The sequence below is a fragment of the Sarcophilus harrisii genome, chromosome 1 (genome assembly GCF_902635505.1).
Source record: "Sarcophilus harrisii chromosome 1, mSarHar1.11, whole genome shotgun sequence".
Classification (NCBI taxonomy): domain Eukaryota; kingdom Metazoa; phylum Chordata; class Mammalia; order Dasyuromorphia; family Dasyuridae; genus Sarcophilus; species Sarcophilus harrisii.
Window position 1 is genome coordinate 449,031,584 of NC_045426.1, and position 19,259 is coordinate 449,050,842.

The window sequence follows — 19,259 nt, forward strand, 5'->3', positions numbered from 1 at the left end:
ATAGAACATTAGCTTCACAAATATAAGATAGGGAAGCATTTTGTCTGAAAAAGGATTTGGGAGTTAGAGTAGACTGCAAACTCAATCTGGGTTACCAGTGGGATGTGACAGCCAAAAAAAAAGTGAATGTGGTATTATTTGGGCTACATTAAGGGGTTAATAATATACTTTCAGGAATTATCTGGAGTATTTTGTTTGGATTTGGTGGCTACAATTTAAGAAGAAAATTGATTAGATACAGAATAATGGAAAGAAACCAAAATAAAAAGATTCAAGTTTATATTCTATGGAGATAGATTGAGAAGAATAGTGTAGAACTGAAGAAAAGAAGTCTAGAGGGTTATGGTAGCTTTCCTGAAGTATTTGAAGATCTGTTGTGGCAGAGGGATCAGACATATTCTATTTGAAACTAAAAGGCACAATCAATTAAAAAAATGAGTTGCAAAGAAGCCAATTTAAATTTGATGTCAGGAAAATTTTTCTAATAATTAGAATGGACCTAAAATATAATAGGCTACTTTAAGTAGTTGCATTCCTCTTGTTTTGGAAGTCTTTCAAGCAAAGTTTGGATGACTATATTTTGGGTTTGTGATAGTGGGGTTTCATTTTGTTATGTTTTAGAAAACATGGCTTCTGAACTCCCTTTCAATCCTCAGATTCTAAGATCTACATATATACATCTATTCTTCTTGTAATAAGAATAAAATTTCTCCAAAAATAGATGAGAGAAGCCTAAGAAGAGATTAGTTTGAGATCCAGCTAAATAAAATTATTCCCTAAATGCTCATAGATACAAACAGAAGAAGGCAGTAAACTGGCAGCTGATTAAATATGTCTGCCAGCATTTTTATGTGATTTATTTTCATTGGCAACAATAGTGGAACCACCACATTTGGACTCTAACCAAAGTATGTTCTTTATTGAGAAGTGGCAAGTGCATATAAGAAAGTGAAGCATTCATGTTAAAACTTTCAAGTATTGTGTCTTCTAATATCTCAAAAAATAGCCAAATGAATGGAAAAAAATGACAAATACTTCTGTTATTGATTATACTTTCTATAACATCTTTGAAAATCTTCCACATTTCATTTAATTAACATTCTCAATTTTTAACTTGAGAGAGGAACAGGTATATTTTCCCAAGAAATTTTCTCGAATAGACTACATTTTTAATCAGCCAATGATTAAAGCATTTAGAGAATATGAAATTCTGATGGGTTTATTGTAAATGATTTGTAATGAGATGTGCAACTTGTTAAAGTAAAATGTGTTCATGAATACTATCCACATGTGTATCAAAATTATTTTCAAAAATTCACAACAGATACAATTATACATAATATTGTGTTTAGTTATTTTGGCAAATATTGATGGATTATCCATCATAAGATATCTCCCATGTTATTGAAGCAGTTCTGCACAAGATCCAATGAAAATAGTTATATTGTTGTTGGCAAATTTCTCCTAAATGTCCCTTTTTATAAATTTTATTATACTAACCGATTTGAACATCTATGAAATTCACAGAATTGATTCATCTGATCATTTACACTAGGAAAACAAAATGGGTAAAAAATATATTGCAGGGATCATGATGTTTAAGTAGCTTGTCAATCCATTAAATTAATTTATCTACTTCAGTATATTTGACAGGCCCTTGAACAAATTTCCAAAGCTCGAATAAGAGGAAATTTCCTGGATTTTATTTGAGAAATTGTGCCATATTTTCTGTATTTCCAAGGTTCTCACTGTTACAGAAGCCCATCTCTTTAACATAATAATCATCTATTTGTCAATAATTAAAAACAATATTTTTGGGTGTGGATGAGAAGACATATTGCTGAAACATGTTTCTTCATGTGTTCTATATAATTTTCATTTAAGCAGTTATATATAGTACATTAGTGAAGATATGTATGATTAAAATAATTTTATTTGATCATCTACTTAAAATGATAGACAATAGATGGGTAGTATTATTGTACATCTTGGTGTGTCAAAAATATTAAAAGAAAAAATGAAGGATTCTAATATTATGAGTAGTAACTATGTTAAATATTTATGGAGAAACATGTTTAAAAATTGCCACAGATAAAAAGGCTTCAAGGAATTCAAATTTGCTTATGTGGCAAGATATATTTCTATGGATAAAATAATAAATCCCTCAGAATATAAAAAACATGTACACATAAAATGCTAAACCTTCTAGTGTTAAGCATAACCAAAGATTTTTTATGCCTTTAAGTATTTTTTTGTTTTAGCTTTTTAAATATAACTGCCTATGAATTACTTTAATTTTCTCAGTTAGCTAAGAAAATTCATCCTGAACACATTTATAGAATAAACTAGGCGGAAAACAAATAAAAGATAAATCACAAACATTTATTAAGTTCTTACTATATTAAATACTTAGCCAATAACTGCTAAGCATTGGTAGATATAGAGAAAGGCAGAAATATTTCCTAGCTTCAAGAAGATTCTATTTAATGAATGATTCAATTTACACATAAGTAAGTGTAGATAAGCCATATTCAAAATGGATGCAAGTTCACCTCAAGGGGAAAAGCAATAGCAAAAGAAGGCCTAGGAAATGATTTTCTTAAGTAAGATTTGAGCTGAGCATTATAAGAAAGCAGAGTTTCTAAAAAATGTAGGAAAGGAAGAAGAACATCCAGATACAGAGGTAGCAATCCCAAAGGCATAGAGATTAAAGATGGAGTACTGCATGTGAGGAACAGCAAATAGGCCAATATGACTGGAGTATAGGAGTATGTAAAGAGTTGTAAAGGATAAAAAGATAAGAAAGTTAGGAAAGGCCAAATTGTGAAGAATTTTACATGCCCATCAAAGGATATTTAGATTGACCTTCAATATAATTAATAGTAAAGAACCACTGGAATTTATTCAAAGGGGAAGGGAGTGGCCAAATCTGTACTTTACAGAAAAATCATTTTGGTGACTGTATGGAGGATGTATTGCAGTGGGGAGTGACTTGAGGGAAGACCAGTTAGAAGTCTATTTCACCAGTTCAGGGTACAGGTAATAAGTACCTTGATTGGAGTATTGAGTGTGTGAATAGAAACACATAAAAGAGATGCTAAAAAATAAAAACAAGACTAATGACTAATTGGATATATAAAAATGAGTAAGAGTGAGTAATTAGGTGTGTTACCTGAGTGCTTTGATCCTTGGTGACTAACATGTCTTATGAATAATAAAACAATTTGGGGAAAGTATGGGATGGGATGGAGGTGGAAAGAATTCCATTTTTGGAATTTTGTTTGACATGCCTTTAAGAAATCCAGTTCAATATATTCATTAGGCAGTTGGTAATATGGAACTGGAATTCAGGAAAGAAATTAGGGTTGGATATGTGGATCTTAGACTCACATGAATAGAGATAATAATCTAATCCATAAGAACTGATAAGATAAAGTAAATTGAAAATACTGAAAAAAGAAGATGGTACAGAATAGAGATTTAGAAGATATGGTAGGTTTTTAAAAAAGAATGAATATATAGATGTATTTGTAGGTAACAGGAAATTAGTTAATAAATAAAGCAATATTAATAATTAGAGAGATGATAATATTAAGAAGGGGTAGTTTTCTCGAAAAAATAGGAGGGAATGAAATTAAGGGTAAACATTGAGGAGTTGAACTTGGCAGGAAGAAGGACCATTTGGAAAGAAGGGAGAAAGGTAGGAAAGAAGAGAAAAAGGAAGAAAATATGGGAGGGCCACATTCAAGGGAGTGAACTTATAAGGAAACTTAAAATATTACTAAAGAAAACAAAAAAATGCAATATGGAGTAGTCTGCATATAAATTGTTCAAATTAAAGGCAATAAATTTGAGAGTATTGAAATATCAATTTTTAAACATCTTAAGGAAATAAAGATACCAACTGCATAGAAATATATCCAAAGCCTCATCTCAAAATGACAGAAAAACATCAATAATTAAAGACCCATATGTCTCTTTTCACATCTACTACTATGAAAATAATTACACATATATCAAGACCACCTTTGATAAGGATACCAGAAGAGAACAGAAAGACTTTTGAAGTGATAATCCACAAAATATCATTCTATCCATCATCTTTGCTATTGAGTGGGTTGTTCCTTATGCCTAAAAATGTGGTTCTTCCTAACTCTTGCCTCTTAGGCCTCTAAAGTGCCTCTTCCTACATAAAATATTTCCTGTTCCCACTTTAGCTAATATTCTCCAACCCTTGAAAACATATAGCACATTGCCTAGCACATAGTAAACAGCAAATAAATGCTTTCTGATTGATGGATTTATAGATCAAGAGAACTCAACTGTGGATCTATTCTTTGTGATAAACTTATGGAAGGACATGGAGTAGAGTCGCAGAGGATGGACAGCCAGCATGGATAGATTATGAGCTGTATCATTGGAGAAATATTCACCCAGTGACTGGCAATGAGATGGTAGATCTATTGGAAGATACTGCCTCAGATAATTGATGAGAAATTTATACTCAATTTGTATCTTGCCAGAGTTTCCTATTCCTAATCATGCAAATGATAGAAAATAGTGTTGGTTCCATATGATTTAATCTCCCTAAAAAAGGGAAGCATTTACTTTCAAATAATTCAATATATATATATATATATATATATATGTATCTTCATTAAAATAATCTTAATTTTTCTGTTTTAAAGAAAAGAAGATATACTATGAAGGTTTGTGTGACTGGTCAATATTTTAAAAAGACTTATTGTTTCCAATGATTCCTTTCATAGGGGTCATTTTTTCATATTTGTAAAACTTAATTTTACTTATAAGTAATATTAACAATATTATTGATTTTCTTAGAACTGCATCTAATTTTCCTCAAAACCCCCAACAGGAAACGACTAGCTTTTTCCTTTTGTTTGTTTTCTGTAATTTTTAGGTTAGCTGATTCTGGTTTAATGTGTGTGTGTGTGTGTGTGTGTCCGTGTCCTTTGGCTCTCTGGATATTCACAGATTTACACACATTAAAGAGACTATATCTTTTTCTAGTTAAAACAGAGCCAATGAGCAGCAGTGAGATTGCTACTACAGCAGCAGACGGGTCTTTAGACAACTTTTCAGGATCAGGTATGAAACAAAACTAAGTGCTTTTTCTTCTTCCTACATACTCACTAAGAGATAAACTACTAATCTTGAAATTTTGCACAGCTCATCTAAGTAATATAACATTGATAATTTAATGGATATTTAAATATCGTGCCTTAAAAATCTATCTATTGGCAATTACACCAAAATTAAACCAAAGAGATTTGACTTTACTGATGGTTTCATGATAAATAGTATGTGAAAAGGAAGACCCTTCAGTAAATATAAAGAGTATAAAATTAATGGAAATAGGTACTCTTGTGACAGTGAATATTATGGAATAAAAAGTGTATGTGGTGACATAACAATTACAAAGGAAGTGTGTTTCTTGGCACAATAAAAACCATATAACCAAAGATGAGATATAATTGATGTTTGATTAAGAAGCATTTTAGAACTTTTTTGGGAGAAAGGATCCCATGTTAAATATAAATTTGTGATTCAGATGGTTTATCATGTCCATTTAGAAAAAATGTTTGTTTACAGGAAGAACATTTCTGAAATGTGCAGAATCAGTTATGTGTAAATTAAAATGATGTTGGATCATTTTTTTGAATGTTTCTGATTGTTACATTCTGAAGTATATTCATTCTAATACTGAATTTGTGTTTTTCTGAAATATTAAAGAACACATCACAGGAAACAAGAAATTTAAGTTACTTATAAAATAAGCTTAGCTATAGTTATTTCTGTGTCATTGTAAACAAATGAGAATCTATATTATATATCTTATGATGTTTTAGAAAGAGAAATTTGATAGTGTTCCTAAGGTAATTCATTTTAAAATCAATGGATTCTTGTTAGGTCTGGATGATAATTTGGATATCCTTTTATGTTCTTTTCAAAACAAGTTGTTTCTTCTACTTTTATTACATTTCCAATAGCAATTTGTTTTGTTTACATTTGGAATATATGCAAAACCTAACACTCTCCTCAGCTAACAATCACTTAAAATACAATAACAATATAGTTCTCTATGTGTGAAGATTTGGTAATGCTTAGTTATATTTTAGATGCATTACTGTGAGTATGCATATATCTATATTGCTATCCACATTTTTTCCCTTCTTTCTAGCAATTGGAAGTAGTGGCTTCAGCCCAAGACAAACACATCAGTTTTCCCCACCACAGATATATCCTTCCAAGTAAGATGTATTTTCTCTTAATATTTTTAATGAGAAAGATTTTACTTAATTTCAAATCATAATTGGGTACATGTGTGAAATGATAATTTAAAATCAAATCTTGTTCTTCAGGGAGTTTAATGTATTTACTTCTTACTAAAAGTGAGAATTTGCTTTAATTATTGTTCAGAAGAATTTTTCTTTTCTATAGTACAGTCTGTTACAATGTCAAATTACAGAATTATTATATAGTTGATACTCAGAAATCTTGCATGTTTCCATCTAATGCATGGGCTTTCTATTTTCTGTCATTTCTGACAAATAGCAGACCATACCCACATATTCTCCCTACCCCTTCCTCACAAACTATGGCTGCATATGGGCAAACACAGTTTACCACAGGAATGCAACAGGCTACAGCATATGCCACATACCCACAGCCAGGACAGCCATATGGAATCCCCTCGTATGGTGAGTACATTATTAGCAGAATTATGTAGTATTTTATGCTTATATATTTAAAAGATTCACTTAAGGGAGCCTTAGAAAGTCTAAGCTCTGAGTCGAATTTTCGGAAAGTATTTTCTTACTTTTTGGTTTTCAAATTCCTTATTGGTTTCCAAATTCCCTACAAGATTAATCTGAATATGTATTGATCAAATTACATGTTGATTATTTGGATAGTATAAGTGACAGGTTGCATAGTCTACATTTACTCTTTAAATTGTTATTTTTCTTTGCATTAGCCATTTAACATACTTCCATTTTATTTTTGTACTCATAAAATACCACTTTGTGGACTTTTTTTCTAAGAAAAAAATCAGTAAAGTCTTTGGTAATAAGGCCTTATGTATTTCTCAGATATCCAACTTTTATTGGGGGAAATAGAAGAGAGAATTAACAATCTCTCTCTATGTATTTTTCTCAATATTATCAAAGGTCAGAGTAACCAACAGTCAGGAGAATGAAGCAAACATTACCTTCTACAATGTATTTTTTGGGAAAAGCAAAAACAGGAAATGTTTGAAGATCATGTATCCACTCAAAATGTTCTTATTTGGAGATTTATGGATAACTTTGGTCTGTGTAAAAATAATGTATCTTGGGATTTACTTTAATCCATATGAATTGTAAACTATTTTTTTAAGATTCTACATTAATTTAGAGCAGGAATTCAATATGAAGCTTTAGACATTTTGGAAGTGGGTTTTTGGACATTTTTTGTCAAATTATCAATTTAAATATTGATCTTTTTAATTTATATGTGTTGCTTATATTATGAAGGGAAAGAGGGGAGGAGGAGACTATATTCTGTAACTTAATGTAGTAGAATCAGGTTTAAGAATTAGTAATGTAGACATTTTAGTTACTGTCCACTTTTTTTTTTATTCTTCATTTGTCCCGAGTTCAATAACAAATATTTTACTTTTAAGGTTTTATTTTAATTATTAAAACTGTAAGGAATATCATTTAGAGATACAAGAGGAATAGAATAAAAAGTTTTGATCCAAGTCTGGTTCTTTCAATGCTTTAGAAAAATTCCTTGATTTCAATATAATGAAATTCCCCTGAAAATAAAATAAGAATAATAAGGTTGCCATATGTTTTAGATCTTAAGGGAAGTTTTTCTTTTAATGTAAAAGAAAATTTTTTTCTAGTTTTCCCATGTTCTTCCTTTCCCTCCTCCCATCAAATTAATTCTTCAGAGATTTCTTTCTTCTCTTCACTAGGCTGTGACTAAAAATAATTGCAAATTTATAATTACTCTTAATCATGGTCCAGATGTAATGACTGGGCCTCATTGCTACCAAATTCTAGTACTGATCTTGTGATCTTTGATAGCATCAGGAACCATTTTATGATGTAAAAAATGTACAGAGAGGCAGCATGGTATGGATAGAGTCAGTCTTAGACTCCTAAAGGCTTGAGTTTAAGCTCTATTTCTAACATTTATCAGATAGATAACTTTGGGCCCTACACAACTCTCTAAGACTTTAAATTATCCAACAATTGATTTCCATTGATAAAGTTTTGTCAGTGAGATTTTCTTATAACGATAAGGGAATTGCCAATACTAATGAAATCAGATATATAACAATAAAAAAGCAAAAGATTCAAAATTTCCATTTTCTAATATGAGCTCTGATTTAGGCAAAAGGGGGATTCAATATTTAAAATACATGAAAACTGTATAAAGAGGGAGAAAGGGAACTGTTGACAAATATATATTTTGTATACATTTTAAAAGATTGAATGCTTTGGAGAGGCTCAATAATATGGTAGAAAAGTAGTCTTCAAGTCAAGAAGATCTGAGTTCATGTTCTTCCTCTAAAGCATACTCCTTTTATGACCATAGGCCACAGACGTCACACCTCCCCAAGCTACTGTATAAGGAAATAATTCACAGAAAAGTTGCTGATATGTATCAGAAGGACATTCCACAACTATCCCTCATGTTATTGGAATGATAGATACATATTCTGTGTTCTTTCCTTTCCACTGCCTCTTCCCACCCCCCAAAAAATTAGGTAAACATTTTTCTTCTCTAATCCATCATTCTTCATTATTTTAATATAGCATATATGTTCCAGGAAAATATTAAAAGGAAAGTTGGTTAGCCTCTTACTTAATTCTGTGCATAACAAAGCTCCCATTGAGTTCAAAAAGAAATTTTCTAGTAAGATCACATTTACTCTGGGCAGAGAAAAATAGGGCAATCTTATGCACCCATAATTCTATTTTTAATGTTCGTTTGGTGGGTAAAGCAGCTAGGGATTTTTGTCACTTCCTATGTTTCCAAGTTCTAAGTTAGTAGACAGCTGGCAAGAAGCAGGAATGACATTTCTCAGCATGCTTTGTTTAACCTGTAATGGTTGGATTTTCATTTTTGACCTCATCCAAAATCCCTTTTAATAATAACATAAATAAAATCAAATAATAGAAGTGTCCTTTCCAACTCTTTAAAAAAATAAATAGTACATATAAATCAAAGTTCATCTGTTTTTAATTATTATTTGCTTTACAAAAGAACACAAATATGTATAATTAAGGTAGATTTGTTTTTCAAGAGGACAGATTTTGGGTGAAAGAACTTAAACATTTTATATATTATATATTCTATTTAAGAGTAATCCTTTATTTGAACTTGAAAGTATAATTATAGTATATCTTTGTAAATTTGCATTTCCTTTATTCTTAATAAAACCATATAACTGCTACTTGTTGGTTTATGACTAAATCATTGTTAGTTATATGTTATTGTGTTTCTACCAATTTTTGAATCTGAACAAATAGATAAGCTATTACTAACTGATTTAGGTGCATTGTGGGCAGGCATCAAGACAGAAGGTGGATTGTCTCAATCACAGACACCTGGACAGACAGGATTTCTAAGCTATGGCACAAGCTTTAGTACTCCTCAACCTGGACAGGCACCATACAGCTACCAAATGCAAGGTCTGTATATACTTTGTCATTATATTTGCCTTGATTTCATTTGCTGTGGGGTGGATATGAAGAAACAAGCATTTATTACATACCTATTATATGCTAGGAATTATGCAAAGCATTTTACCATTATCTCATTTAAATTAAATTCTGTGATCATAATAATGTACCCATATAATATGATATGACTGAATTTTAACTATTTTAATACATGGAGAATTTTCCACCTCTCTTATTAGTATATTTATTAGTGATTTTCATCCTTATTTTCCTGTTCAGAAGCATTCCCAGGCCAAAAAAAATTTTGATAAAGTATTTCCATTTATAACATTAGCTCCTTAAGAGTGTGGACTATTTTTATGTTTTATGTTCTTAGTGTAGTACCTGGCACATTTTTGTTATTGCTATTGCTATTGTTATTGTTATTGTTAATCCTTCATTCTTGAAGTGAACCAATGACATTAGGAGTGTAATGTCTTGACTTGCAAGTGAATTGGATTTAAAGTTTAAGTGAGGTACAGCTTTGCAAAGTCCTAAGTCTCATTCTCTCCTCTCATGTTAGAATCCAGTGTAAGACATTGGTCAGGATGACTGGCAATGACCCTGGATGTTGTGGGAGACCTATTGTCCTTCATTCTCAAAGAGGACCAAAATGACACTTAGTAGTTATGTAACCCTTTAGCAAATCACTTAATCTCTCTCAGTCTAAGGTTCCTCATCTAAGAAATAGGAGAAATAATACTTTGACTTCCTACATCACTCTTTCTTTTGGGATGAATTGTATGAAGAAATGATTCTTACCATATTAATATAGTCTAAAAACACAATCTGGTATTTTTATTTATTTTCTAGTCTTTTATTAATATGCCAGGTTAAATGCTTAGTGGATGTGGTTCTCCAAGGTAGCATAAAAATACTAATTTTATTACTCAGCACAGATCATTGAAGCCTCAGAACATCTTCTGGAAGGCACCATTTCAATTGCATTACAATTAGGCAACTGGGCCTTGCACTTGAGACAAATCTCCTAATTGAAAGTCAATCACTATAGCTTAGCACACATGCATTTATTAGATATAATAGGGCAGTGACTAATTCATTATAAATAGGCAATGCTTTAGAATTCTGTTGTTCTGTATATAGTAGCCTGTACAGCAGTATTTCCAAAGCCTTCCTATGATACAGATTCTAAACTTCCTCTAGTAAATGACAATGGGAAGAAATATATAAAATTTGTGCTCATTTTGCTAAGGGAAAAGGGGAAGTGATATATTTTGGATAGAGAGAACTAGAACAATAATCTTATGTGTAGTAAGAACTCAGGGTATATAAACCCTCTGCATCTGCTGATGCATGCAGATCAGCAACTATTACTCAGATTGTAGGGAAAAAATTTTAGAGAATCTATTTGTGCTAATCTAACATGAAAAAGTAGACCCACTATAGGGCAACCCCAGGAAAAACCAAGATCAATAGACAGATAATAAGCACCAACTTTTGCTAGGCATTATAGGTATGTGGTAACCATATAAAATATGGAATCAAAAAAAAACCTCAATTTGTAAAAAATAAATACCTAAATATTAATGAATTCTAAGTAACTTAAAAGGGAGCATCAACAGCCAGGAGAAGCAGGAAAAGTCTAATGTAGGAGGCATTACTTCAGCTGAGCGCACATTTAGGGTTAACTTAACTGGCAAAGGTGAATCAGGAAAGTAAATTTCCCAAGGGAAGGCTTATCCACTACATTCTGGATGGATTAGTTCCCTGTAAATTCTCCAATATAGGAATCTTTACTATACAATTTGTAATAATGGAAGAATAAATTCATGCTTCTCTTTGAGGATAGAAAGAGGCTACATGGAAGCCCTTGTCATTAAGTTCATTTTGTAATAGCTATAAAATCAGTTGAATGACTTAATAAAGCAAAACAAAAAACAATTTTTTTTTTACATTTTCTAAACATTTCAAAAGGAAATGTTATAAAACATGTTGACTTCTCTTTCCTTAGCAGAAATGGTAGTGGACTGTGCATGGGTATAGTATAGTATATATATTGCATAGATGGTCCATTTCCTTCACACACACATATCTCCATGTATTGACAGGTTGTTATGATTTTTTAAAGTCTTCATTATATGTGATTCCTGTTGCAGTTGTTCAGTCTTTATTCTCAAAGGGTAACAATGATATTACAAAGGTATTTTCTTTATTTTACACATGAATTGAATTTAAGTGAGACAGAGTAATCAGCCTCACTCTCCAAAAACCATAGAAATCCAGTGACAAGACAAAAGTTAAGACTACTGGTGATGATCCAGGATGCATTGAGAGACCTTGCTGAGAGGCAAATGTAGAGGAATAGAGTTTATGTGATGGGGGGGAGGGAGGGAGGGAAGGAGGAAGGATAGTCTTAAAAATCATTTTCATTTATACATCTTTATATATTTGTTCATATTATATGTGCACATATATATTTACATTTAAGAAATACATATTTTATCACACTGGAGAGCAATTTCGAGTTATCCAAAGAAACAGGCTAAAATGTCCAAATTCTTAGATTCAAAGACTTTAATGTCAATGATACAATATACTTCATCAAAGTCAAAGATGGAAAGATACCATACATACCAAAATATTGATAATAACACATTTTATAACTTTTACTAATGCTTTTTCCTCTCCCCTTTCCTGGGATCACAGGGACTGCCCTATGAGAGAGTGAAAAATAGTTCAGAAAAAGTAACTGACAAATCATTGAATTTATCAGTCTATGCAATGTCCTTTGCCCATATTTTTTTTTATCTCTACAAAAAAACAGAAGGTGGCCAAATTTTTCTTCTTCAGAACCAAGCTTGCTTATGATTTGATGCTCAAAAAGTTTTACTTTTTTCCCTTCCATTTACATTATTATAGTAATTGTATATTTGTTTACTTGGTCCTACTTACTTTGTATAATATCATGTTTTCTGACTACTTCTCTTCTGTATATTTACAGTTTCTTTAAGCACACAATATTTTATTATATTCATATACCTCAATTTGTATAGTTATTTCTTAATTGATGATGAGCTTTGCTTCCCATTCTTTGCTAGAATAAAAAAATGCAGTTATCAATGGTTTGGTATACGGCATCTTTTTTTCCAAATTTGATTTTGGTGAAGCAAATCAATGAATTTGAAGTCTTTGAATCAAAGAATTGGACATTTTAGATCCTCTTTTTGGATAATTTCAAGTTGCTGTCCAGAGTGACAAAATATATATTTAAATAAAAATTAACAGCAATTTTATAATTCCAGGAATAAATTTTGTTTTTAAAATTTGGAGTACTATTGGATCATGATGAAGTATTAGAGATCTGCTAACTATATTTGAATAGTTTTTGTCCAATAAGATTGTAAATTTACCCATAAAAGTATATGTGAAAACTTTATAATGTTTATCATCTATGCAAAACAGTGTGGCATAGATAGATAAACTATAAAACAAGTGGAAAGATTTTAACAAGGATTTTTAAGTGACATAAGCAAGCAGGAAAAGTTTGATTTTTAAACAGCCCATCTGGCCTTCATAGGTTTTTCCCCAGAGAGCTGCACTAATGTCTGCCACATATATTGTGCCCTGATGATAGACATAGCCCATGGCAAAGAGGCCAGTGAAGGAAAGCAAATGGACTTCTCTAGAAAATACACAGGAGACAACAGCCTCCTGCTTGCTGATTAAGTATTAGGAAAAGATCCTCCACATGGGAACTACAGACAAGCCCCAGCAGGTTCCAACATTCTTCCTATCCTTGCTGAGATTCCTAACTTTAATGTGGGTCCTTGTTCTTTGCTAAATAGACCTTTGACCTAAAAGTTACTGCTTTTATCATGTTTGAAGTTATAGCTGGGCAGTTTAATCACTAAAACTTCTATTATATTTTATTCATAATGCTTCAGATTTCTTTCTTCATAGATAACAATATACCATATGTGTCAACACAATTCATCTTAAATGTGAAATCAAGTCTTTTTTTTCTTCTATTGTTACTTGGCAATCATAATGGGTGGCCCAGACAGCATCTTCTAAGAAGGCTGTTTCTTGTTTGTTATGGTTGTTAAGACTACCACCCTTTCTCTGTAGGAATCAGTAATATTTAAGATGAAAGAGAATTTCTTTGTGATATGCTAAATGAGAAGTCCATTTATTTACCATTTTAAAGCATTTACCTAAATAATTTCTCAACTTGAGAAGATAAGAACATTTTAAAAACAATTTTTGGATATGATACTTTTTCTTTCATATTTTTGCTTAATTATAAATCTTGAAACACTATATAAAATGAGTTACTCTCCTTATCATTACTATCAAATATATTTATTTCTACCCCTTTTTGTTATGATAAATGAGTATCAGTAATCATAAATGTATTGTCCATGAAGATGAAGTGTAGGGTCTCAAATTCAATGTAGTTTTGGGAAAAGAGCTTCAAATCTAGTATATTCCCCCAATTTTGTTATTACTTTGTTCTGTGACCATGGCTGAGTTACTTCAAGTTGAAAGGAATTAATTAAGTGCCTTCTATGTGCCAGCTACATTGGTAGTGATTGGGAATAGGAATGTAGCAGTGAATATTGTTTTAAATTCAAGGAAAATAGATTCTACTGGTACCCTACTTAATCATTCCCTGACTCTTTCCTCAGCTATAAATTGAAGATTAAAACACTTGTCCAACCAGACTTTCTGAGAAAAGTATAAACTGCACAAATATAATGTCATACCCTTGATGGGAAAATTTTAATAAAAATGGAATATGTATTCTTATGTTTTAATCATAACATGGATTGTGACTGAGTTTTCAAAGGCTTTCTGCAAAGTAAGTATGGAAGTCCTCTTCAGATCCTCAAGACAATAAAAAGTTTTAGCCATTGTCTAATGACAGACTGAAATCTTAGATTGTAACTGTATTAGAATCTTTTCACCCAAAGCTTGTCTGCCAGTCATTGAATTATGTTAACCATAGAAACCTAAAAACAACTCTACGAAGGTTTTTTTTTTAAGATTATAATATGGGTCAGTATGAGGAATGCCTAATTTAAGAAACTCTCAAGTATCACAGGGCTTGATATTCTCAGAACAATGGTGTCTGCAAACTAATTATAGGGAATTTCTGTTTGACTTGGACTTTCAAAGCTCAACCTATGTCAACCTATGTCAACCTATGACAATTTCAAACACTTTTGTAAAGTATATACCTCCATGTTTTATGCCTTGATATTAATTATCAGAGAATCATTGGACAAATTGTCTCTGTTGTTACATCGTTCAAGACATTTTATGTGATTTTGGTATATGTAGAAGATTCACTTGGTTGAAGGTGATCTTTTAAGGAAATAGTGCCAAATTCAAATATACATTGGCACCATTAACCCATACATAAGAATCTCTATGAACCCCATATTGATAATAGTTTTAAAATGTAATATCATCTATTTTGTTAAATATTTCCCAATTATATTTTATTCTGGTTCTGGCTACATGGGGGAGGCCAGGTGATACATGTTTGATATTTCTTCATCTTGTTCTAATGAACTGAATGCATTTTACAGTTAATAAACACTGAATATGATAGAACTTGTATTTTCTACACCTTTCAGTAAAAAGCTTTCACATAATTGTAGTCCACTCTGAAATATCTCCTGGAGAAGCCTATCTGCTCCCTTTTAATACCCTCCTAAGGAACAAAACAAAAGAACATATGGGTGAAGAATGTTTATTGTTCAAACAATGATATATAAATAGACAACCCATATCATTGGATAGAAAGTGAATTATATCCTGAATAAGATAAGAAGTAGAAATAAGTTCTAATTGCTGCTTAGAGGTTGTATGTTTTTACCTGATACAAAGGTCTACCTTTTTTAATACTATTGTTTTTTTTTTCTGTTGCTATATGATTGTAAGTTATAGAATAGTAAAGTTCCTAAAATAATTGAATTTGAGAACCATTGAAAGATCAGTTGATAGATTCATGATAAATGTGAACAGCTTGAGATGAATTATAAATGAAGAATTGTAAAAGAGAAATATAAAGAATGGAATCTTAGAAATATATGATAATGGGCCTATCACTTGAGAGCAAGGGACAAATGATGGCTAGCCTGCATACTCCATTATTGTATTTGTGATGTCAGAAATTGGAGGAAGTTCCTGACATATTGTGTTCCATAAATGGGAGTCACATAGAATGGGCAGGCAGGAATGCGTTGTAATACATTTGTTCTCAGTCTCTCAAATCATTTTCTCATACCAATTTATTCTCCAACAATTCAGCCAACAGGGTATTTTCTTGAAGCATAGCTCTAAGTCAACCCCCTATACAATTCTGTTAGCTTTAATCATCTTTCCAACTAACCCCCTGTTTTTCCTACACTACCTACTCCTTTTCCAAGCTTTCTACTATTTGAACATAGTAATCAAATAAATAACACCTATATTTTGGGAAATGACAAATGAACTCATTGCCCCCTGAAACCAACTCACTGGATAAAAATTCTCTTTCCTAATATATATAGATATAGATATAGATATAGATATAGATATAGATATAGATATAAATAGATAGATATAGATATATAGACTGTCCATGTATATATGTATACACACATATATACACATGTACATGTGTTTGTGAATGTGTATCTGTGTGTGTGTATGTGTTCCCTTCCCTTAGAATATAATATCCTCAAAGAAAAGTACTCACTAGCTTTTGTTATTTTATCTTTAGCAGGAAATTACAGTTATTCTAAAATCATAAAAATAAAATGGAGAAATAAAAATAAAATAAAACTAATAATTTGTGATTCTTCCTAACTTGATGGCTTTTTATTATTATTTAAATAATACTGAATTTTAAATTATGTAATCTTTGTGCCTAATATTATTTACTTAATTTGGTTTGCCTAGCAGTAATTTTTATCAAATATGCAAGTAGGAGTAGTATCATTCCTACCTCATTACATTTTTGATAGAATTATATAGGGTAAGATTTATTGATGAAGGTAGATTAAAAAAAATGTTCCAGACCTTGAAATATGAAATTGATGGACTGTCAGAGGAGAAAGTAGGTTCTTCCTAATTGGAAATCTTCATGTAGATTCTGAATGATCTCTAGTTAAGGATGTTACAGTGGGGATGTTTGGGCAAGGATATGGTATACTAGATAACTTTATTAAATTTGCAGATGATAATAAACAACTGATTGACTTGTATAACTAAGATTCAAAAAAATATCCCAAGAAAAGGGGTATGAAACTAATCTAACAAGTTGAAATCTAAAAGGAATAAGTTTAATACAGGCACTGATTTAGCAAATCAATTCAATAATCACAGCATAAGAAGTATATCACTAGGATATAATTCAATTATGGATTTTAATGGTCCATAAGCTCAATGATCCCCCATTATATATGGCTCATAGTGGATGTTTAATAAATACTTGTTGAAAAAACAAAACAAATTATATTCTCTACTTTGTTAAAATGTCCCTCTTAAAATATTCTTTCCAGTAATGAACATGATACTTCGGATGACAGTATACAATACATGTTAAGGGCTGAGAATAAAAAGAAAAATCAAAACAATCCCTCTACACTTGGAGCTTATATTCAATGGGAGGGAATATGTAATATACATCAAATGTAAATGTAAATGTACATATATGTGTGTGTGTGTGTGTGTGTGTGTGTATTGTTCATAGGGAGAGGATCCTAGAAAGCAGGTGTAACTGTAGTCGGGGAAGGCTATTTACATAAGGGAATACTTAATTCTAATTTTGAAGAAAACTAGATATTCTAGGGAAGGAACAAAATTTTTGCTGAGGCAAAGAGGCAGGTATTAGAGTGCAGTAAATCCAAAAAGGTTTTCTGGACATTGGGAAGGACTTTGAAAGCCAGACAGATGATTTTTAATTTAGAAGGAGCCATTTGAGCTGCTGAACTCAAACTAAAGGGATGAAAGAAATAGAAAATGTAGTGAAATGATCAGACTTGTGTATCCTTGTGTTAGGAGTATCAAAGTAGCAGCTTCATGTACTAAGGATTGGGTGGAAAGAGAATGGATGTTGGGCAGCTAATTAAAATGTTTTTGTAGTAGTCCTGGTGAGAGGTGATAAGTGCCATAACAAAAGGCAAAGGCTGTAAAGATTGAGAAAAGGAAATGGATACAAATTTTGTTATGTATGTAGTATCAAATCCAAAAGAAGGTAACCACATTGATAAAGAACTTCAAAAGCAGTTATAGGAGAAACATTTATAGAAAGTAGAAATATGTAACCTTGAACAGGTGATACTTAAGGAAACAGGATAACTATCTTCCCGTATTTGAACTATCAACAGAAAAGGAAAATTAGACTTATTTATATATTTCAGTGGGAAACCATTAAAGTTTGTAGGCAGAAGATACAGGGGAACAAATGAGGAAGTATTTTTTAACAAAATTATACACTAAAGAAGTGGACTTATTCCATACTGATTATGCTACCAGTTACTAGATGTATTACAAAATCTGGAAAAAAGTATGATCTGTTAGGAAAAGAATTTCTATGTGGTATAGGAGATTGGGTTAGATGAGCTTTGAAATCTCTTGCATATCTAAGATTATATGATACTTTTGCTGATCAACAACAAAAAAATCAACTTTAAATTTGTCATAAGAGAATTGTAGCCATTGTATCAAGCCTTATTCTTAGATCCACAATTTGGAAAAAAGGCTTATTTGAATCATATAAAAATCTTTAATCTCATTCTGTTACTAGAATTGAATATAACTTTCCATTCCATTTCCATTCTATATATTCTGTGTAGGAGCACAAATAGCTGGCATCATAAACAAAAGCTAGCATAATTGCAACTTCTGTGCTTGAATAATAGAGCCAATGACAAGGTAAAGACATTTGAAAACTCTTATAGTGTGATACTTGAGACTGCATAATCACTGTGGTCATGTCCATGCTCTTGAGAATTTTCTAAGCATCTAGTTGTTCAATGTGTATTGAAATTTACTAATGCTGAAGACCCTACTCTACCAGATACATGAAATGTATTTGTTTTTTCCTGATTTGAGTAATGCATAGATTAACTATTTTTAAGCTAAGAGAAAATTACTATCCTCTGTAGAAATAATTTATTGTTGCGTGTTTGATTTTTAAAATTTTGCTGTGCTGTTAACACCTACTAGATAAAGTGTTTTTTGGTCATAATAATTTGTTCTAATCAGTTTCATCCTGCTAGGATACTCTTCTTTTTCCATTTTCTTTTTCAATCCTTAACTGTCACTGCTCTTAGAAAAGCTTTGACACATGTAAGTAATTGCCACAAAGTAACATAGAATTTTGGTCACACTATTTGAAAGTTACCATAGCTTTGATGCAGATCATTGATTTAAAGTCCCTTTTAGGATTTTAGTTCAAGTATATATGAAGAGATTGTGTAAAATAATTTAAGCACCAAATCAGTAACATGTTATAAATCTCCTATCCATATATTATTAGCATTGCCAATGATTGTCTCTGGCTAA

The 19,259-nt window shown here is 31.3% G+C and overlaps 1 protein-coding gene and 1 pseudogene across 1 annotated transcript in view; both read left to right on the plus strand.

Annotated features, from left to right (window-relative positions):
- Positions 1-19,259, plus strand: part of EYA1 (EYA transcriptional coactivator and phosphatase 1) — a 151,461-nt gene that overhangs the window by 38,500 nt on the left and 93,702 nt on the right. Inside the window, exons 4-7 of the mRNA XM_031946269.1 lie at positions 5,032-5,109; positions 6,203-6,272; positions 6,577-6,722; positions 9,570-9,707. Coding sequence (XP_031802129.1) covers positions 5,032-5,109; positions 6,203-6,272; positions 6,577-6,722; positions 9,570-9,707 — 432 coding nt within the window. The remainder of the gene's footprint in view (positions 1-5,031; positions 5,110-6,202; positions 6,273-6,576; positions 6,723-9,569; positions 9,708-19,259) is intronic.
- On the plus strand, positions 11,384-11,536 carry LOC111719013 (annotated as a pseudogene).